Raw genomic sequence first — 24,216 nt, 5'->3', positions numbered from 1 at the left:
CATACTTTAATTTAAAATTAACATCCAAATACACTCGACTGCCAATCCATCCACCGTAGCTCCATAAACTCGCAAAATCTCAAGCACTCATGAGTCAACAGGAGATGCACCAGGAGAAGCCTAAGGGTTATATTTCTAATGTCCGGTACAAAAAGTCTTACAAGCCTCTCTACTAGTTCAAGGCAGCCAGAGTCTCCACGAAAAGCCCAACAAGCTAAAAGTAGTAGGCTTAAGTTGTGCCTCACCTCCAAAGAAATGAAGCCCAAGGTTCCTAAAATAAATATTTTTTGGTAATACACCCTAAGGAAATTCCTTTGGACCTTTTCCAATAGTAGAATGTACGTTGACTCGTAAGGGATCCAGGCTAATGCTGACGCCTCCGACTTGCTTCTGACCAGAACATTGTAAAAAACTTTTAATGGGGCAAGGGTCACGGAATTCTCTGACGTTGCGAGTGACAAAGCCTAATCTACTGAAGCTACAGTACCAAGTGCTTTGATATGGTCGTGAAATGTTAGCCGCGTATCGAATATGACCGCAAGATCCTTTACTGAGACGACTCTTGTTATTACAAGAGTCTATTGATCTAAGAGTCTATTGGCTCAGGTCCAAGAAAAAATTGAGCATGTGTAGGAAATAGGGCTTGATTAAAACTACACACTTGACACTTAGCCGCATTGAAAGTCAGTTTGTTATCCCGACTCCATTGGAACAGAGATGAAACATCCTCCTGCAGCAACTTACAATCCTCCTCCTTCTCAACTCAATATACCAATTTAAGATCGTTGGCGTAGAGTAGACAACGAGCGTTATGGATAACCGAGGGCAGGTCATTGACCATTATTCCAAATAGGAAAGGCCCCAAGATTGAACCTTGGCTGTCACCAGAACGAGTATGGTACGGATCCGGTACGAAGTGGCCATGCTGGTCGTTGCGTACTGCGGTTGATCACGCAGATAACTGGCAAAAATGTTAAGCAAATGTGGATTGAACCCAATAGCGTCTAGTTTGTGTAGAAATACATCGTTACCCACACGATTGAAGGCTTTTCGGAAATCATAATACAGGACGTCTATCAGGATACCCATATCCAGATGCTCTGAGATGGTGTCAACCAAGGTCAGGTTAGTTTTCACAGACCGTTTCGCTCTGAAACCATGCTGAGTGTTGCACAGGAATAATGGTTGCACTTGTTTCGACAACGTGCCATGGAGTATGGACTCAAACAGCTTTGCTGAAACTGAAAGAAAAGAATACCTTGACTTTGGGATCGGTCTTATCCGTGAAATCTTCCAATGGTGAGGATACACAGCATAGAAGCCCGAAAAACTTACTTTGGTGTTAAGACCCCTTATGCAGGTACCTAAGTAGTCTGGACCAACAGCATAGAAGCACGAAAAACTTACTTTGGTGTTAAGACCCCTTACATTTTGGTAAATTAGATCCAGTGAAGGTTTCAAATCAGGATTCCGAACTAAGTATTACTGGTTGGTTTTTGTCTGACTCCCATTGACGTTGGATTTACGAAATGACCACAATTATCGGGCTACATAGTTGGAAATAAACAGGATTCATACATTTTCGAGGGTACTCCTATTTTGAAAGTCTTGGAGTCCCCTTTGAGCTTAAGTTCATCGACAGTGCACCATGAATAACAGCAGATATGCCCGTATGTCCTCCGATCCTCAAGCTATATTCCACAGATGGATGAACTTGCGATGGTCCACCGCCCTGAGAGGGATTTTACACCGCTTTTTACTGCTGGTATCAGTTTTCTGAGATTTATCACGCACGGATTGGGAATTGTCGCTTTTGACGGCGGAGGCACTATTATTGCTTATCGGCCTGTGTTTATATTTCTGTAGTTTCTGCCCTTTATTCCAAACATGTGCCCCGTTCTCTACCTTATCGTCGACAGGTATCAGATGATTCCAACTCACTTAGTCTCTTAGTAACGTGTCAAATTTCTCAGCACAGTCCTTGAGTGCGGTCTGGTATTATATGTAGAGCGCCAGATTATGTTAATCTACTGCGCTCTAGTTAAATCCAAAAAATCACCAGTTGGGCTGTCCTATATATTATTACAGTTTACAGTTTTAAATGCTTATACCAACATTCTATTTATAATAACTTAACCCTCTTTCCATTAAATGCACTGCCTCAAATACATTATCATTACCTTCTAAATTCGTTCATTACCTTCCCTGGCAAAATTGGAAGGAAAAGAAATGAATGAAACAGATATGAATGAAGTTTTGGAAGTTTTCGTCGCCTAGGTCGGTTGATATCAGACCTTGATTTCGCAGAATAAGCCACACGAAAGGCAACCCTAAAACACATCAATTAGGTATAATTTTAATAATGTACAATTGGTACTTACTGTATATATCACTAGATGGCGATGACGATTTATCTGAACCACACTCCTTCCCGACACGAGAGAACGTAGGTATTTTCGTCAAAAGCAACATACGGACGACCGCTGTGGTAGCACGCGGCCAACTGACTGACGAACAATGTGTTGTATCCGCGGGAATTGCTATATACCCTTGCTATATAGCAAAATATAGCTAATCCATTTCTCGCGTCGGTAATGAAGAAATTGCTTGGACCATCACTTATAAAGCTGTATAGTTTTATTGTTAATTTCTTAGCGTATAATATTATAGGATATAAAACATAACTAAATTACTTGTTTACTGAACCAACAACAAGTTTTCTATTTTTAGTATCTTAAGGTTCAAATGGACGTCAAAGTTTAACTTCACGCGTTACATGCAGAGAGGAATGAAAATAGTGGGGGTTAATTGTAAATATAAAGAAAATAACCACCTTTTTAGAATTGTTCATGGCGGGCCAATATACTTTAGGTCCTATGTTACAACCTTGCATTAACAGATATTCGAAAACACCATCACATTTTTGGTAAATTGCAAATAGTACCGATTTGCACGAAATGCGAGAATGACCCATCTATCGATACACCGAATAGATTCGACCGCAAAATTGTATCGAAAATGATTAGGAACTGAAGTAGTGGAGAGTATTATCTTTGACACACAAACCTATTCTCATGCATTTTCGATAACCAGAACGTCTATTAGTTAATTCCATCTCGCCTTGCGCTATTTACATAAAATGATACATATAGGTAATACAGTAGCAATGGAAATTTTAATAGCTATGCTATGCTACTTAGCGCCTTCTATCCAAGTGTATCAATCTAAAAAACTTTACAAGCACATTGTTTATTAATTGAGTTATTGTTATTGTAAGCACGATTATAAATATTATAATCAATACTAATATTATAAATCCGAGGGTGTGTCTGTCTGTTACCTCTTCACGCTTAAACCGCTGAACCGATTTGGACAAAATGGAGATAGTTTGGGCCCCGAGAAAGGATAGGGTAGTTTTTATCAATCATCATCATCGTCATTCCACGCAGACGAAGTCACGGGCATAAGTTAGTATTTTATAATTACATAACGGTTGTATGATACATCATAATCATAACTTTATCGACATCGACATATCCTAAGATTTATTTAGGTATACTAATTATTTAAACGCCAAACCCCGTTGAACGGAACGCAAACTTTAGAATTCCAGTCCTTTTTTTTTTCAAGTTTAATTATCTCGATGAATTAGTTGACTGTTTAGTTTAAAGTAAAGGACAGTCAACGTTAAGAGTTTTTAGCAAAAAATATTTTTTGAAATGAAACTTATTTACACGTCCACGGGTGACAGAAAAATCAAATTCAAATTTTACTTGACGCATTTACCAATTGTTTAGTTAGGTACTTAGCTACATACATGGCACGTGAATTATGCGCCATGAATTTAAATGGATTACCTACTTTGCATGGTAATATGATAACGCATATACCTACTTATACTTACGTATTTCATCGCATTTGTTGTGAAATTAGTATCCAATGTAGACTGCTGACAAACAAATATTTAGGGGCCCGATTCGGATTTTGAAATAGACATCTATTAGATATCTTATAGACATCACCAAGATACGATAACGATATGTTTAAGATCTAACCTGTCAAATTTGACATTTGCGCGATTCTGGAGATACTCTTGAACGATTTCCACAGGATATGACTTAGAGATCCAATTCACATCTAATAGATATCTTACTCTATCTAACGTAAAAGTGACATTGGTTGCCGGAATTGCGCTGCAAAAGAGAACTATTTGGTATCTAAATTATAACGTATCTAGAATGGATCTAGTACGTGTCGTCTCTTGTGAATATCTTGAAGTTCGAATACGGCAGTAGGTAGGTACTACGATACCACACATAATATTACATATAGGTACATAACGCGATATATATTTCACAATCCCTACCTAAAACAATTAATTTCATGGCGATATTGATTACAATTCTTAAAAAAAATAATAGTTTCAGGATTCGGTGTCAGGTGCAAATATACCTACCTAAGTAATATGAACCACTCCCCTGTTCATATTTTCCCTTCTTACTCGTATTATACCTAATTCCATTTTCATGCACAAAACCAAGCGACTGTTATCTAAATAATTTTATTCAATCACGACCGCATTTTCAATGCAAATTGAACAGGGAAATTCTTCCATTTGGGTACTTAGTGCATACGATCTGAAGATTTAAGAAGTTACAGTAGGTAATAGACGGAGAGCTAGACACGGAAATAGGTTTGCAATTTATAGAGCAACAAAATCCCTGTAGGTGTGTGCCATACTATCATTATTAATTAATTCGGGCGCCTGGCAGCTGTTCAGCGCTGGGTGTGAGAGGTGTCAAATAAATTGAAGGTGTACAATTTATAGAGCTCTGATCTGAGTTTGGTGGTGGTTTGGTGTGATATAATAGCTAATTATGTATTTAATTCGAATATAACATTACCAGGCGTTTTAATTGGTTTTAAAAGTAGTGCCAGGTGACGTCCAAGATGCGCGAAAAAGTGCCAAGTCATCTCATTTACTGGGTCCAATTTTATCGTCTTTCGTTACCCAAAGGTGGGAAAGGCACCTTATTACTATAAGGTCCCGTTTTCGGTCCCCTCTATGTATAAATTGCACACCTTCAATTGTTTTTACAACCCTTTTGTTGCCCAACCACTGTCACACTGCTGGACAGCTGTCAGGCGCCCGGATTAATTAATAATGATAGTATGGCACACTATATAACTAGAGGGATTTCGTTGCTCTATAAATTGCAAACCTATTTCCGTAGCTAGCTCTTAGACCATAAGGCTATTTTTATTTCAACCTTTCTGGACTTAGCTTATTTACTTAGGGTGGTATTTCACCTATCCAATTTTTTTGTCCAATATGTCCAGCTGCTCTCCTATACAATACAGGCCGTACTTCTCACCTGATATTCGTGAGTGAGTTTTTGGGATTTTTCGAAATGACAGACCCATGGAGGCTCGCAAGATCTATAAATTTAGGTCTAAGTATTTGTAAATTTGATTGAAATAGTTGGAGCCTTTTTTAAAACTAATAATACAATTCAGGACTTTTTTGTGGTTAGGGTTAGTACCTACGAGTATAGGATGGTTGGAAAATACTAGGTACTCATGGAGGAATTTCGTGTAAGAAAAATCACATGCATAAGTAGGTACGTATAAAATTACTTAGGTACTTACCGTCAACTGGGGTGAATAGGGACTAAACGTAAAATGTGATTTACCTGACAATTTCTTAATAAATACCTACACAGATTGTATTGTTCGATTTAGAATGATAGCAGATTTGTATTATACAATTTCTGTGGGTATTTTTTAAAGAAATTGTCAGTTAAATCACATTTTTAGAGTTGTCCCTATTCACCCCGTCTAACGGTACCTACCTATTATCTTGCGGTTAGTTCACTTGCATACTAACATGCATACATGCATATAATTATGTATGGTTAGCATGACTAGCACGCTACACTTGCCATGCTACGGTAGAGTAAGTAATAATGTTGCGTTTGTAATGTAGGTAAATACTATGTATGTACCTACCTATGTGCGAGTGAGATACTGAAAGTTTTTAGAATAATGAAAGCTGCAATAATTAGGCAATCAATATTTTTTAGGGTTCCGTACCCAAAGGGTAAAACGGGACCCGCTGTCCGTCCATCCGTCCGTTCGTCTGTCACCCAGGCTGTATCTCGTGATCTGTGATAGCTAGACAGCAGAAATTTTCACAGATGATGTATTTCTGTTGCCGCTATAACAACAAATACTAAAAACAGAATAAAATAAACATTTAAGTGGGGCTCCCATACAACAAACGTGATTTTTGACTTTTGACCGAAGTTAAGCAACGTCGGGCGGGGTCAGTACTTGGATGGGTGACCGTTTTTTATAGATAATGGTACGGAACCCTTCGTGTGCGAGTCCGACTCGCACTTGCCCGGTTTTTTATGTTTGCATTAACTGTTTTAAACCACGTGATTATTTATTTCTTTAAATGAATAACACTGACGAAAGCTAGGTTTCATTACAAAAATTAATGTAATAACTGAAGCGTACCTAACTTTATTGCCCAAAGTGAGTCGCATTTAATCACGCGGCGAAAATATTGACAACCGAATGAAATACACTGTATACTAAATATCTCAGCTAAATATATATATAAAAAGTTGATATTTAACAAACGATGTAGGTACATTTATGTATATTCCTCTTTTTGTCATATCATATAACTCAAAAGTGGCCCACTCTAAGAACTTTCAGTGTTAACTATTTATGTTAGAGTATAAACCGGTAAAAACTAGTTTTTCTAAATGCCATGCTTAAAACGGATTGTTTTGGCAAGTACATGACATAATAATAATTTTTAAGAAAAAAAAACCGACTTCTATGGGGCCCGGGAAAGATCCGGATCTGGATCCGAGTCCGGGTCCCAGTCCAAGTCAAAATTGAAATTCGAAATCACCAAACGTGTACTATGCGTCGTTGAAGAGTTCTGTTCTGATCATCATCAGCAGTTCCACTTCATCAAATTAATTAATGTTTTATTTTATGATGAAAATACAGAAAATTCTATACTTACGTATGCCTTTAAGATTTGAGGAGTTCCCTCGATTCCGGATCCCATGTTCAAAACTTGAGCTTGACATAAATATGGCTTAAAAACCTAACTTGCGTAACAAACATAACGAAGAGGAAAAATCGCCAAACGCGAGCTATGCGTCGTTAAAGAGTTTCGTTCTGGTCATCATCAGCAGTTCCACTTCCTCAAATGTCACTTTTTTTAATGTATATGCTTGATTTGTTGATAAAAACACAACAGTCGCTATATGTATGCCTTTAAGATTTGAGGAGTTCCCTCGATTCCTTATGGTTCCCATCATCAGAACTCGAGCTTGACAGAAATGTGGCTTAAAAACTAAACTTGCTTAACAAACATAACGAAGAGGACAAATCGCCAAACGTGAACTATGGGTCGTTGAAGAGTTCTGTTCTGATCATAATCAGCAGTTCCACTTCATCAAATGCGACAGTTTTTAATGAAAATGCTTGATTTTCTGATGATAATACAAAAATCTCTATACGCATGCCTTTAAGATTTGAGGAGTTCCCTCGATTCCTCATGGATCCCATCATCAGACCTCGAGCTTGACAAAAATGTGGCTTAAAACTTAACTTGCTTAACAAACATAACGAAGAGGACAAATCGCCAAACGTGAACTATGCGTCGTTGAAGAGTTCCATTCTTATCTTCATCAGCAGTTCCACTTCATCAAATGTCACGTTTTTGATTGTATATGCTTGATTTGTTGATAAAAACACAAAAGACACTATATGTATGCCTTTAAGATTTGAGGAGTTCCCTCGATTCCTCATGGATCCCATCATCAGAACTGGGTTTTGATAAAAACGGGACCAATCTGTATGCATCTACATACAATCAAAAAAAGAATTTTTAAAATCGGTCCAGTAACGACGGAGATATGGAGTAACAAACATAAAAAAAAAACATACAACCGAATTGATAACCTCCTCCTTTGGGATTTGGAAGTCGGTTAAAAAATTAAGTACGTTTACGCATACAATGTATTTATTTAAATAGTTTGTATTGAAATCCTAATGGGCCATATTAAGTTACCACTTCCTTGGCGAAACTTACGTCCTGATTTATTTGAGAAATTGATTGTGAATTGTGCTCTTTAATAAAATTTATTTATTTTATAGGAATGTATAATATTTTATAAATATATATGTAGGTACCCAATGTACCTATACGTTTACATATAGATACCTCATATGTACAGTCAACTGTAAAAATATGGGTGTACAAATCATCTCAAAAATATGTCCCATAACTCTTATGTCAGTGAATTAAGAACTATGGGACATATTTTTGAGTAAGTATTTTTACAGTTGATTGTACATATAAATTTCATAAACAAAAACTAAACACTATTTTTTACTAATAAGTAAACAAAAAACATCAAAATACCTATACCACGTGTCCCAAAATTCAACGATAAGCTGGCACCAGAAGATGGACCTGCTCATGCTCATGACTACTCGAGGAAAAATAAAATAAATAATTTTTAAGAAAAAAAAAACCGACTTCTATGGGGGCCGGTGAAAGATTATTGTAGATTGTGCACTATGTAGAAAATGAGGTAAAACCACCCACTTGTCTACTAGCATTTCGCTTCCGTAAGGGTCGTAGTTCTAGCCTAACCTAACCCACTTCTCTGATAGCAGTTCGGTTCTGTGAGGATCGCAGTTCGAACCTAATCAAACCCACTTTTCAAGTAGCATTTCGTTTCTGTAAGGCTCGCAGTTCTAACCTAACCTAACCCTTGTTCGGTTCTGTGAGGATCGCAGTTCAAACCTAACCTAACCCACTTAACGGTGCATGCGGTGCGGTGTACGGGGGTTTAAGCGGGAGGGGCTAGTAAGATTGGCATCATCATACTTTATACCTACATTTATGGTAGGTAATCATAGTGGTTTATTTAGTTAAGGTATCATAGTGGTTTTCCGGGTCAAGGTCCGGGTCCGAGTCTGGGTCCGAGTCAGGGTCTAGTCCGGGTCCGAGTCCGGGTCAAGGCCCAGGTCCGAGTCCGGGTCCAGTCCGGGTCCGAGTCCGGGTCAAGGTCCGGGTCCGAGTCCGGGTTCTGTTCTGGTCATCATCAGCAGTTCCACTTCATCAAATGCCACAGTTTTTAATGTAAATGCTTGATTTTATGATGAAAATAAAAAAAAATCTATACGTATGCCTTTAATATTTGAGGAGTTCCCTCGATTCCTTATGGATCCCATCCCATCATCAGAACTCGAGCTTGAAAAAAATGTGGCTTAAAAACTTAATTTGCTTACAAACATAACGAAGAGGAAAAATCGCCAAACGTGAACTATGCGTCGTTGAAGAGTTCTGTTCTGATCATCATCAGCAGTTCGACTTCATCAAATGCGACAGTATTTAATGAAAATGCTTGATTTTCTGATGTAAATACAAAAATCTCTATACGCATGCCTTTAAGATTTGAGGAGTTCCCTCGATTCCTCATGGATCCCATCATCAGAACTCGAGCTTGACAAAAATGTGGCTTAAAAACTTAACTTGCTTAACATACATAACTAAGAGGACAAATCGCCAAACGTCGTTGAAGAGTTCCGTTCTGATCATCATCAGCAGTTCCACTTCATCAAATGTCACTTTTCTGGATGTATATGCTTGATTTGTTGACAAAAACCCAAAAATCACAATATGTATGCCTTTAAGATTTGAGGAGTTCCCTCGATTCCTCATGGATCCCATCATCAGAACTGGGTTTTGACAAAAACGGGACCAATCTGTATGCATATACATACAATCAAAAAAAGAATTTTCAAAATCGGTCCAGTAATGACGGAGATATGGAGTAACAAACATAAAAAAAAACATACAACCGAATTGATAACCTCCTTCTTTGAGATTTGGAAGTCGGTTAAAAATATATCTCACTTTATTATGGAATTACAAAAAAAATTAAAATCGACACCCCTAGTGGTATTTTTAACGACCATGTCTGCAATTTTTGAATTTTTTTTGTTCAATTTTTGGGGTTCCGTACCCAAAGGGTAAAACGGGACCCTATTACTAAGACTCCGCTGTCCGTCCGTCCGTCTGTCACCAGGCTGTATCTCACGAACCGTGATAGCTAGACAGTTGAAATTTTCACAGATGGTGTATTTCTGTTGCCGCTATAACAACAAATACTAAAAATATAATAAAATAAAGATTTAAGTGGGGCTCCCATACAACAAACGTGATTTTTGACCGAAGTTAAGCAACGTCGGGCGGGGTCAGTACTTGGATGGGTGACCGTTTTTTTTTGCCGTTTTTAGGGTTCCGTACCTCAAAAAGAAAAAAACGGAACCCTTATAGGATCACTCGTGCGTCTGTCTGTCTGTCCGACCATTCCCCCCCCCCCCCTTTATCTCTGAAACTACTGGGTCTAAAATTTTGAAAAATAGATGACAGGAAAACCTATTAGAAATATGCAGTCAAGCGTGAGTCGGACTTATGTACGGAACCCTTGGAACGCGAGTCCGACTCGCACTTGACCGGTTTTTGCATTATGGTACGGAACCCTTCGTGCGCGAGTTCGACTCGCACTTGCCCGGTTTTTGAAGTGAAAAGTTCTTTAGCGGCGCTGGGCACTTTTTGAGGTGGGGAAAAAATGATAAACTCGAGACAGCGTAACGCGATCACGTGACCGTAACGTTTAGATGGCCACTCATTTAGATGGCATTTAAATCAAGAAAGAAAAACTCAATGACATTACACGAAAAAGGTTCTAATCTTGTACGGGTTGAAATACGAGGATCTCACAGTTACATTCTAACTTTATATCACTCAAATATAATTCAATAAAGCTGCATCTTGATGAAATCGCTAATAAAAGTGAATTCTAGTACTGGTGAATAAAACTCAAAATATCATGACCAAATATATTTAGATGCGAGGTCTGCAAGGTAACTTTACAATTTCTATTCGAATTATAAACAATTAGCGCTACAAATTTGAATTTCGAATTTTAAACAAGCTCACTGACCAGCAATTTCGGAACTAAAGTTTTTCAATAGAAAGGAGGATGGGTCAATTATAGATAGTGCTGCAGACATTTTGGACTAGTCATTGAGTTTTCACTTCTGTCGGCACTCCCGGAGTGCAACCCGTTGTATTTTTTTTTTCCTCGAGTAGTCATGAGCAGGTCCATCTTCTGGTGCCAGCTTATCGTTGAATTTTGGGACACGTTGTAAATACGTTTAATCGCAATTTAAATAGAGACATATAATCCAGTGAAATTGTAGAATTTTGTAACGTGGCTCTTCTGCGTCAAATTCGGTAGTTCTGATTTCATGCAGACTTATTTATGATGTTGGCCCAATTAATAATCCAAGTTTGTGACCTTGAGCGCCGAACGCAACTTTGTCAAAAATCTAAAAACCTGCGAAAATTTCGGTTTTTGTTTAGTTTTGGGCGATTCTAACCCTAAAGGACTAGTTTTTGATAGTACCTTCCTTAGACGTTTTTAAAGAAGACTAAATTTGCTACAATACGAGATTAGAACTGTCTCTGTAGATTGATTAGTTTCTGAGATATAAAGGCTTTCAAAATTTAGATTTTTTTGAAATTGAGCTCGTAAGCTAAGTGAGTGCAGTGAGTATGCACTTTTGACTCAGGCGATGCCGTTTGGCACGATTGTTCCTAAGGTCAAACAAAGCTGATTTGGCCCAGTAGCTACGAGATCGTACCGTGCATACCCCCCAAAAAGGGAGGGGAAATGTCGGATCCCCAGGTCCAATCTTTGCTATATTTCTTCCTACTCTTAGGAGCTAGGGCACGTTATATATCATTTTCATATAATTTAGGGATGAAAACATTATATTCATACTTTTAAATCGCCAAGTTAAGTGTTTTTTTAAGGATTTTTAACTTTTGACTTTGGCCATAATTACATTTCAATGGAAATCGTCACTCAATCCGCTTCATATTTTTACAAAAAAATGTATGAATGCCTGCTTTGAAGTGATACTTTATAGAATAAGGAATCCCTAAATTATATGAAAATGATATATAACTTAGTGATGGGTCAAATCGAAAAAAATTCAAACCGAATAAGTCGAATCCGATTGCAACCCAAATCGGTTTGCAAACCGATTTGGCCAAGTCGATTTAACTTCTATTGTTTTTAAGTATCAGTAGTTCAAATCAAACCGCTCCGTAGTCACTTGGCTTTGAGTAGAGGAAATCGATTTGTCAATTTTGCGGTTTGTTCGACCATTAGAATCCTTAGAATAACACAACAGCAAAAACTGACTTTAAACTTTTGTAATATTTTTTTACTTTCCGTTGCGCGGTAGATCACAATTTCATTCAATGCTCAAGCTAAAACGGGAAAGCATTATACGAGCAAACAGGAAAGAGTGTGCGGTCTCGTGCGTTTCCGTGAGTCATTGTGTGTTGCGTGTGTCAGTTCGCAAATCGACGCGGCGCAAAACTGCCAAACCGATCCAAGTCGATCTCTTTAAGCCCATGCGAAATGGAGCCTTACTACTCAGATAATAAGTTTCATTTTGCTTTATCTGTAGATTGGTATCTACAGATAAAGCAGTTTCGACTTGACTCGACTCAATAATGGCGGCAATGTGCATGGCAATATTTTTCTTCGTGATTTGAAGTCGCTTCGCGTACATCTTATTCCTCAATATGTCAAACGAAAGTGAGGCAGCAACAAATCGAAAAGTTTGCTTTTAGAGCGGATGAACGTATCTTAAGTCGACTTACGGAACAGTCACGTCGATTTAGTCGACTTCAGGTGTAAATCGGTTTGAACCGATTTATGAAGTCGAATCGTAACATCGCTAATATAACTTGCCCTAGTTGCTAAGAGCAGGAAGAAATATAGTTTAGATTGGCCCTGGGGATCCGACCCTTTCCCCTCCCTTTTTGGGGGGTAGGCACGGTACGATAACATGGCTACCGCGCCAAATCAGCTTTGTTTGACCTTAGGAACAATTGTGCCAAGCGGCATCGCCTGAGTCAAAAGTGCATACTCACTGCACTCACTTAGCTTACGAGCTCAATTTCAAAAAAATCTAAACTTTGAAAGATTTTATCTCGGAAACTATTCAATCTACAGAGACAGTTCTAATCTCGTATTGTAGCAAATTTAGTCTTCTTTAAAACGTCTAAGGGAGGTACTATCAAAAACTAGTCCTTTAGGGTTAGAATCGCCCAAAACTAAACAAAAACCGAAACTTTCGCAGGTTTTTCGATTTTTGACAAAGTTGCGTTCGGCGCTCTAGGTCACCAACTTGGATTATTCATTGGACCAATATCATAAATAAGTCTGCAAAAAATCAGAACTACCGGATTTGACGCAAACGCTAAATGTATAATTTTACTGTATTAATATGATATGACAATGAGTAAGTAGACTTCATTCGTTCTGAAAATTCACCTATAAATCCATACTTAGTAGCCACACCACGCCGACCAGCACAAACAGAGCATTACCCGACCTGTGCCAATCACAATACAACGTGCTCTTGAATGATATCAGGTTCAATCTGTGCGACCTGACCTTAGCCTATTCACACATTGATCAGATCAGTTTTTAAGTTCACACATACATTCACTTGCGTTGAGTAGCAAAGTGTGTAAACATCCCGCACACATTTTGAATCCAATCTTAAGAACTGCCTACTTCATTATTAGATAAGTATGTATCACATACGAAGAGACATTCCCGATGCGTTACTAAAAAGTTTTATGTGACTTTAAAATCATAAAAACTTTTTACAAAAAAAAGTAAACCGACTTCAAAAAGGATGAAATAAAACATTATCCTTTTTTAAGTCTATGCGTTACTACTGATATGTTTGAAGTCGGTGCCAAGCCAAATTTTGAAGCATACCATGATTTTGGTGCGTTTCGATAAGCATGTACCTACGTTGGATTGCCTTACACGATGACAATGAACGTACTTTCTGTAGGTACAGTCGACGTTATAACTATGTTTACACTTTTCGCCTTATTACAAAGGAGTAAGGTCATCATCATCATCATATCAGCCAGAGGACGTCCACTGCTGGACATAGGCCTCCCCCAAAGAGTGCCACAATGACCGGTCTTGCGCCACCCGCATCCAGCGGAAAGGAGTAAGGTGCAAAAGTGTAAACATATCATTGACAACGACTGTGCCTGAGAACACACCTCAGAACACACGATCAAACCTTCTTGGCGCAGTCCGTACCATGTTTGTCGGCACATTAGTGTTAATCCAATGCATTTTTTTGCCGTCGTATTGTTTAAAGAGCATTTCTTACTAATGCTCGAACAGTCTATAGCACGCAAGTGTGGAATTGAGACTGAGTTATTTCCCGTTCCTTATCCAGAGGACTACATTTCAAAATATAAAACAATTCAAGGATGTTACCTTCTTGCCAAATTTCACCTAAAGCAGTTCAGTTGTTTAGCCATGAAAAGGCGACAAAGAGGCAGACAGAATTACACACATTACACTCATTTATAATAGTTATTAGTACAGTTCTAATGGGATTTATAGCCATAAAGCTGGTTATTTTTGACTGGTATTGTTACTACTTGGCATGGCACCGACTTCAAACATATCAGTAGTAACACATAGACTTAAAAAAGCCTAATATTTCATTTCATCATTTTTGAAGTCGATTTACTTTTTTTTGTAAATAGTTTTTATTTTTCCATTTTTAGTTTTAACGCATTGTTAAGAGCGCGACGCATGAATGAAAAACAAGATCATGTTTAACACTAAATTCGTGTAGCTATTACTTTAATAAATATGTAATCAGGAATTTTCTCTAGTCCGTCTGGGAAATTATAATTCCTGTCACTACAGTAAATAAATCCATCCTCCGCCCCGCCACTGACCCAATCCCTCAACCGATCACTCAACCTCACAGCGCATCAACCCCTGATCCAGGAACCCCTCGATCCTAAACCAGCAACCCTTCAACCGCCATTCCCCGACCCCTTAATCCCTGACCCCTTAATTCCTAACCCTAACCCCCGATCAGTAGCCTTACCAGCTTACGACGAGTTTGACATTGATATATTCGCTAGCGTGTGTGTAACTTACTTTCTATGCATCTCGCTCGTACTAACATATTATTGCGAGCGAGATGCATAAAAAGTAAGTTACGAAGACGTTAGCGAATATGTCAATGTCAAGCTCGTGGTAAGGCTACTGATCGGGGGTAGTGTCAAACTCATGGTAAGGCTGCAGTTGCACTACATCAAATTGGTGGTTTTCGGAAGCAAATGCTCGAGTTACTTTAGAAAACACCGAAATCACTTTACACGTGCCTTTAAAAATTTAGGAGTTCCCTCAATTCCTCATGGATTCCATCATCAGACCAGAACTAAAAATAATACGGAAACACCTTGGAGGTAGCTTCTTCCAAACAAAAAAAGAATTACTCAAATCGGATCACAGGTGCCGGAGTAATCGCTGAACATACTACATTAAAAATCATCATCTTTATCATCAAAACAATCATCAGCATCAGGTCTACTTCATCAAATTGGTGGTTTTCAGGAGAAAATGCTCGAGTTGCTTAAGAAAACACCCAAATCACCATGCATGTGCCTTTAAAAATTGAGGAGTTCCCTCAATTCGTCATGGATCCCATCATCAGAACAGAACCAAATTAATATGGGACCAACTTGGAGATAGCTCCTTTCAAACAAAAATAGAATTACTCAAATCAGACTACGGATGTCGGAGTAATCGGTGAACGTACATAGAAAAAAAAAAAAGATAACCACAACCGAATACAGAACCTCCTCCTTCTATGAAATTGAAGTCGGTTAAAAATAACACCGTGGCACCACGGCCGATACTTGTTTTGCCGCGGAGAGCAGCGGGTCAGAATTATCGGGGTCAGCGGCAAATAAACATTCCTCTTAAATCGATTGATGTAACATACTTACAAGTTACAATGTTTTTAATCACGGAATACGTGATAATCGTAATATGAGCAAATATGCGCGTATAAATTAAATAGGTAGGTATGTATTGTTTTGGTTTAGCATAATTTTGGGTTGAATGCGATGTGTTTTTGTGAAATAAATATCTTAAATAGTTATGGGTGCCTGCAGCATATGATTTCCCTCATTAAATACTCATGTAGGTACTTCCATAAACGCTAACACCTGCGAAGTAATAGGCATAGGGATACGGACGGAGTACTCAGTTTATACTTATATATGTAGGTATAAGTACCTACAATTATGTAGGGGGTAAGTAGATAATTACATCTGCAAATGTGAAGCTACTATAAGTGCTGAAACCATAATTTTGTCGGTGTTTAATAAGTAAGTAATCCAACGTAGTTTTAAAATAAAATGAGAACGAAACTCCATTTGTATGGGAAGGTGAAATTCGACCGAGCTTGCTGGGGACTCTTTAAGATCCCGTCAATATAGCCAACTTTGCCCGTTTTTTTTTTCGAAAAAACACGCATTCTCAAAAAAAATATATGACATCGTATGACTTTTTTTTGCTTAGCACGTCCATTGTAATCAACCGCGTCAGTTTATTTGAAGAAAAAATTTTTAAATCCTGTTTTTACCCACTTTTTTGGCGTTTTAGATGGCGGGCAAAGATATCCGGGGTTGTGGACAACATTGCCCACGTCAATTTGGTGCTGAAATACAGCTCTTATGATGATGATGTCTAAGAATCACAAAAAGTTTGGGAAATCCTACCATTCCCTGTTAATAACTTATCGATAAGTATGTAAACTTTTGAATAAATCGGGTGGGCAATGTTGCCTACCCGTTTTTGCCCTTTTCCATACAAGACTCACCTAAGCATTTTACAAAGGCTAGGGTTGTCACTTTAGAGAAAACCTGTTACAATAGTTTAATGGCCTAAAATATGAGTTTTGCTGTATTTTTCATGCGTAAAAGGGATAAAACATCTAAATAAAGGATAATAAGACCAATCAAATACAGTATATATTTATAAATTTACTTTAGTGTACTAACATAATCTTCTTTTACTTGCGAAGTTGGGTAAATTTGTCAAAAGTGACAACCCTAAGCCGTTTTTGGTGGTGGGCAATGTTGGCATCCGTAGGTCTGTAAATTACCGGATTACATTGCCCACCGCCAAAACTTTTGTGTCTTTAGGCCTTTTTAGATTAAACCTCAATGGACATAATCCATGCTTCATGTTTTATAACTGAAACCCGGAAATATTTGTCAAAGGGTTCTCAATTTTTTTCTACATGCATTCATTTTTTAACAATTTTTTGCCCGCCGAAATATACCATTTGACAACTCGCTGAAAATTCCCAAGTCAAGTTGTGTACATGTTTGGTGTATAGTTTTGTCACAAATTTAACCTATTTTCTGCTAAAAATTGCAGGGTGGCCATAAGTATTTTAAATTTTTCTACATTAACGGATTTGCTTAAAATTGTCCTTTTGGGCAAAGTTTCCCCTGGTGGCAAAGTTGGCTATATTCACGGTCCGCTATTTAGGCTTTCTTCTCTAGAGTGAGACCAAGAAAAGTCTGAAGAGATTTTGACACCACACGCAGTGCCAGTGTTATTTATACGTCATAATTTCATAGAAGTTAGACGTTTAAAATAACACCTGCACTGCACTGCGTGTGCTGTCAAAACCTCTGCAGACTTTTCTTGGTCTAACTCTAGTCAGTTATTTGACATTGACAAAAATGAATATAGCTAAAGCTGCCATGGAGAAGATGCCATACGTGAATAATTGTTAAACAATGCGGTAAGTGGTCCATTTGTTGGTAGGTACTTTCTTGTATTGTGCACTAGGTACATAAAGGTTAAAACCAATCAATACTATTTATTGTTGGTAACTAGGTACTTTACAACGGACTAGAATATTATTACAAGTACATATTAAAATAGTACCTACCTACTATCTATTTTGTATATTAGTACTAGCGGTTGACCAAAATCAGCTGCTAATGGTGTTAAAGGTATGAAAATCGGCACGATTAATCTTTAGGCCATTTGAATCAATTTGACCCATAGCACCAAAAAAAAAAAACACAAACGGAAAGGAGTTATGACGTCATCTTTTTTTTGTATGAAAAAAAACAATTTTTTGTTCAGGAACCTATCGTGTGTGGTATTATATGAAAGGGCATATTGAGCCGGTTTTAAAAATATATCACATTATTATATTTCCGTCACTTGCATTCAATTAAAATTAAAATAATTTTCAAAACATACCAATTTGGGCTGGGCGCCTCCAGATACGAAACCGTTGAATTATTTTTTGTAAAATATACCTCAAGTAATACCCAATATCCTCATATCTAACCCCATGAAATTAATTTCGAAAATATTTAGTTTTATTATTTTCTTTTTATTTTATTATTATTACAAATTGTGATCTATCAATGAAACGGCCTCCTAGCCTAGTCGATAATGACCCTGCCTATGAAGCAGGAGGTCCCAGGTTCGAATCCTGGTAAGGGCATGGTAAGGGTCACTATTGACTAGGCTAGGAGGCCGTTTCATTGATAAATTGATAGATCACAATTTATAATAATAAAAACTAAATATTTTCGAAATTAATTTCTTGGGGTTAGATATGAGGATATTGGGTATTACTTGACGTATATTTTACAAAAAATAATTCAACGGTTTCGTATCTGGAGGAGCCCAAACTTGGTATGTTTTGAAAATTATTTTTATTTTGATTGAATGCAAGTGACGGAAATATAATAATGTGATATATTTTTAGAACTGACTCAAAATGCCCTTTCATATAATACCACACACGATAGGTTTCTGAACAAAAATTTGTTTTTTTTTTCATACAAAAAAAAAGATGACGTCATAACTCCTTTCCGTTTGTGTTTTTTTTTTGGTGCTATAGGTCAATTTGATTCAAATGGCCTAAAGATTAATCGTGCCGATTTTCATACCTTTAACACCATTTGCAGCTGATTTTGGTCAACCGCTAGTACTAATATACAAAATAGATAGTAGGTAGGTACTATTTTAATACTTGTAATAATATTCTAGTCCGTTGTAAAGTACCTAGTTATGCTAGCCATTTCATTTAATACCACACACGATAGGTTTCTGAACTAAAATTTGTTTTTTTTTTCATACAAAAAAACGTCATAACTTCTTTCCGTTTGTTTTTTTTTTGGTGCTACGGGTCAAATTGATTCAAATGGCCTAAAGATTAATCGTGCCGATTTTCATACCTTTAACACCATTTGCAGCTGATTCCCGAATTTCAGGCTGTACCGCTATCACTATATCCACATGTGTTGTTTTTACATTTCAGTAGGTATTACAAAACTACCTATTTAATATTTTACATTATATGGGGGGTCTCGCGCGAGGCACCTTCGGGCACAGTGAAAGAAAAGGGCCTCGCAGATGCGACTTCGCCCACGGCTAGATTAGTTCACGCTACGCCACTGATTATCAACAACGACAAATATTTGTAATACGTAAACAAAAAAGAAAACGAGGCAATTGTGTGATACTTAATTAAGTATCACGATTATAAGTATTACAATACAATACAATACAATACTCTTTATTGCACACCTCACATACACGTAGTTTACAATAAATGAACAATAACATAAACAAAGACAATAGAGGTAACAACAGGCGGTCTTATCGCTTAAGAGCGATCTCTTCCAGACAACCTTTGGGTATCCTTTGGGTAAGTATTATAAATATTATATTAAATCACAGCATTCATCAAAAACATACCTTCTTTCCATTAACGTAAAACACTAGCACCGTGCTGACCTCATCAATTTCTTCATCGGCATTCAATAACCCCATATTTCGATCAACATTTACGCCTGCGTTTCGATAAAGATTTTTAATGAAAATTTATCACGTGTGATACGTCTTGGCTCTTTAGTAAGAAACTACTGACTGACGGACTGTATCATATTATGTCGACAGCAATGGAAATAAGTAGGTAATAATAAATTGCTATCTAGCGGAAAATATGTCATACAAATCCCGCTCTTATACTAGGCTACAATTAGGGCCATATTTTCCTTATCTCGCTCGCCAATAAATTCAATGCACAAACAATGTTGATACAATTAGTTATGGATTAAGGTTTCTTTTTGCTTGGCAAAATCAGCTCAAGATGCGCTTGAGTCGTGCCCCTCAGCAATCAAAGTCTGACATTACATTTGACGTTCGCTATCGGAACAAACAAGTGTCGTTATCTTTCTCTACATGTAAATTTGATATCATATTTGTAAGTATGAAATAAATAAACAATCCTAATCTATCTAATTAAGTCGTCGTGGGGGAGAACTTAATTTCAAGATTTTGAATAAATCCTTACCTTATTTACCTACCTATTACATAATAATGTAATAAGACTAATAAGTAATATTTATTATAGTATTTTTATTGGTATATTGTTCTACCTGGTCTATGTATTAAATGACGTTTTTCAGTTGTAATAGTTCCAAAAAAATATTTCTTTTTTTTCTCCTTGTACCATACTATTTTTCGGTTTCTGTTTATTAACCCTATGGTTGACTGGTAAAGAATGCCATTAGGCATTAAGTTCGCCTTTTGTACCTTTTTTTGTATTTTGCGCAATAAAAGTAGGTATACCCTATATAAATAAATATTTCTCTAGTCAATAATATGGACATGTTTGTAAACCCAAACATGACAATAACGTACTGTCGACGTCAAAGATAATGTTTACACTTTTGCACTTTACTTGTAATAAGGTGAAAAATGTAAACATAATTAATTAGGTATATTGACGACGACTGTACCTACCACCACTTTAGAGCTGACGATATAAAGCCCAGATAATTATGTAGTTATAACATTTGCAAAGCCTATTAATAAATGCGTAAGCAGTAGGACTAGTATGTATGTACAACTAAACGGAATAACTGAGGACAGATGGATAACATAAGAGACTAGGGAAATACTCACTGAATATATTGAACGCGCCTGACAGTCCGTACTGTTTCCCATCTTTAAATTTGGAGATTGACCAGCCCTCAGATCAGGGTCAATCTTTCGTCTAGCTACAGTAGCTACATTGGGTCATAGTAAAATGCTCCTTGTCCCGAATTACCCCATTTGATGGTAAAATAATATTTGGGTGAATCAACTTTTAAGCGTTCAACGTCACACGTACAGAGTCCCTGATCGATAATACAAATTTAAACAAAAGTATGAGTTTTTTTAGTATTCCGTTATGTTCCTATTAATATTTTCTAACATTTTATTACAAAACATTTCATTTTGTTTACAATTTACCTACCCGTTCTTTATTGGTTGTCCAACAGACCAAAAGTTGGTTTTCCATAGTAGAGCGGATTGTCCCCTTGCAACAGTGCACCGTAAAACTTTGTATTATGAAAAAAATACTGGTGTGGAATTGATATTTAAACACATAATCATTTTTATGGATAAGTATCATCAATAAAATATACTGATTTGTAATATTTGCATGTAAAGGTTCATGAATTTCTTGCGTTTAAATTTTGTCCCTTGAATTATCCACGTCATGCAGGTCAACTGGACAACCATAAATTAGTTATGAAATCTAAATATATATAACGTAGCAAGATACTTGACGACAAGTTCAAGTTTCTAGTAAGCAGATAGGCCTACTCGCCATTTTGATTACACGAAACTCGCGGCGTCAGTCGGTCGAGTACTGTTGGAGAGTGTGGGTGGCTTTATTATATGTCCATCGGACCACTGGCATAAATACATAAATACTTAACATATTACAATAAATTGTATTGTACCAGATACTACTTCACATATATTTTACCGTAAGGGTGAAATAAACACAAACGATCTTTAGAATTTATTATACGGGTCAAAGTTTTAGATAAGTCCCTCTGACAACTAGTCACTTGGACAACGGAAGTGGTTGTCCATAGGACATTTTGGTTGTCTCTTGGACTTTTTAGATTTTTATAGGGTCTGAAACAAATTCAATAAAGTATCAGAAAGCACTAATATACATATATGTGTTGGTGCTTTCTGATATTTTATTAAATTTGTTTCATTTAGTACCCTCTTTAAGATTTATTATTAATATTTCCATTGGACAACCAGATATGTCTATGGGACAACTAAGTTAACACTTTAAACTCTCGCGTTTTGTACACATATTTAATTACACAAACGGGTCTACCGCGATATAATTTCATTATTTTTACCTTTAATTCCGACGTTTCAGCTGAGTTGCACCAGCTGTGCAACGTCGGAATTAAAGGTAAAAATAATGAAATTATATCGCGGTAGACCCGTTTGTGTAATTAAATATGTGGACAACTAAGTTGTCCCTAAATTGAAAAACAGATATCTTTATTTTTTTCTTTGTAAATTAAAGAGCAGTGCATATTTTTTTTAAAGGTACAATAATACAATATAAAACAAAGTAGCAGGAGCAATTTTCTTACACCACTATAACTATTTCGCGTTTTAATTCAAAAAATCCGATTATGTGAAATAAGAGTTGTCCAGGAGATACATTTTAGGGATATATTGTGAAATTTCGTGAGTATATGCCATATATAAAGATAAAAAATTATACAGCATTGTTTAATTAATGTAATTAAAATAATTGTTTAAACAATAATTGATGTCTAGTATGTTTAAAAATACTTTTAGATAGTGATCCAGGGGACAGGGCAGATTTGGGCCGGTGAATTTTTTTCGTCATATTTACTAATTTCTTAAAGAAACAGCTCTGCTTTATACATAATCATAAACTAGAGAAACTTATCTTTTAAATAAAGTATATAAATATGGACAATAACAAATAAAAATAAAAATCCATAATTTCATCATGTGGACATTTAAAAGTTGATTCACCCATTTAATGATTCTCGACCAGCTACACCTGTGATAAAACAAATTTAAACGAGTGGTTTTTTGCTAATTTAAAACGTCCGTGGCCACTGTAAAACAGTAGGGGAAAGCAGGTAGGGTTCGTACACAAGGAGCATTCGTACAGTGGAGATATCTAGGCTATCCAATACATGGCCGTGTTCGTGTTTGTGTGCGTGATTCCCGTTTATACGCGCCGGGTACCTGCGGAGCGGGGAGACACTGCGGCCACCGGTTTCGATGGAGCAAGTCGATACGTGTCTTCGCTCTGCGTAAATTTGTTTTGTATTCATCTTCGAGCACGCTTGGCGGGTATAAATAATTCTCAAATTATACAAGTAATTTATTATATTTTGTGCCTTAGAATCTTGGTTTAATATTTAAATGGTTATTTTAACCTAACTACAACGGTAATTTTATTCAAATTTTTGTTGTTGTTTTTTTGGGTTGGGGTACTTTCGTGCAGTATGAGTGCAGCAAGGTCTTTCGCCTTTAACAGGACTGCCGTAAATGATTTCTTCGAAAACCTTGAAAATGTATTCAAGAAATATAAATTACCTAACTGCTGACCGAATATACAATTTTGATGAGTCGGGTATATCAACGGTGATGAATACGCCTAAGGTTCTAGCTGAAAAAAACCAAAAACAAATAGGCCAACTTGTTTCGGCTGAGAGGGGTGAACTTGTTACATTTAGAGGAATCATCTCGGCTAGTGGTAATACAATTCCCCACTATATACGAAAGTATCCCACGCTATGTACGAAGCTACCCCATGCATGGGGTTCTTTCGCACGTTTCTCATTTTTTAGAAAAAACTTCGTAGCTTCTCCATACTACTTTATATGAAAACTACACTTCACAGTTTTAAAGCCAGATATATGGGTAATATAGCGGTATCAAAATCAATTTGTAATAGCTAATAGATATATTTTTATAAAGCTCAGAGTAAAAAGTGTACAAATCCTACCTGCTCTCCCCTATAACTTTTATACTACTACATCTTCAACTGGGCTGAATCCATGAAGTCTGAAGTTTTCTTTTTTTGGTCCCACTTCTCCCTGGCAAACGTTAGGTAATCCTACTAATACATAATTATTATAAAAGTAAAAGTTTTTAGGTTTGGATGTTTGAAGTAACTCAATCTAGCAAACACGACTAAGTAGGTAAGTAATTTAATTGGATTTCACTTAGCACATACAGATAGTTTATAACCTGGATCCCAGAATCCAACCTGTGGGAGACATTTGGGTTGAATGAAACAATTAACTGTTACGAAAATATAGTCGCGAGAAAAGGCTAGTGCGATGCA

General features: G+C 36.9%; 1 protein-coding gene across 1 annotated transcript in view; it reads right to left on the bottom strand.

The window, feature by feature from the left end:
- Positions 1-19,918, bottom strand: part of LOC134796851 (xanthine dehydrogenase) — a 29,522-nt gene extending 9,604 nt beyond the window's left edge. The window contains exon 1 of the mRNA XM_063769064.1: positions 19,773-19,918. Coding sequence (XP_063625134.1) covers positions 19,773-19,847 — 75 coding nt within the window. The 5' untranslated portion in view covers positions 19,848-19,918. The remainder of the gene's footprint in view (positions 1-19,772) is intronic.
- Between the last annotated feature and the right edge of the window lie 4,298 nt (positions 19,919-24,216).

Source organism: Cydia splendana, chromosome 1 (assembly GCF_910591565.1).
Source record: "Cydia splendana chromosome 1, ilCydSple1.2, whole genome shotgun sequence".
NCBI lineage: Eukaryota > Metazoa > Arthropoda > Insecta > Lepidoptera > Tortricidae > Cydia > Cydia splendana.
The sequence above is the reverse complement of the archived record's forward strand: the minus strand, read 5'-3'. Positions and strand labels throughout refer to the sequence as shown.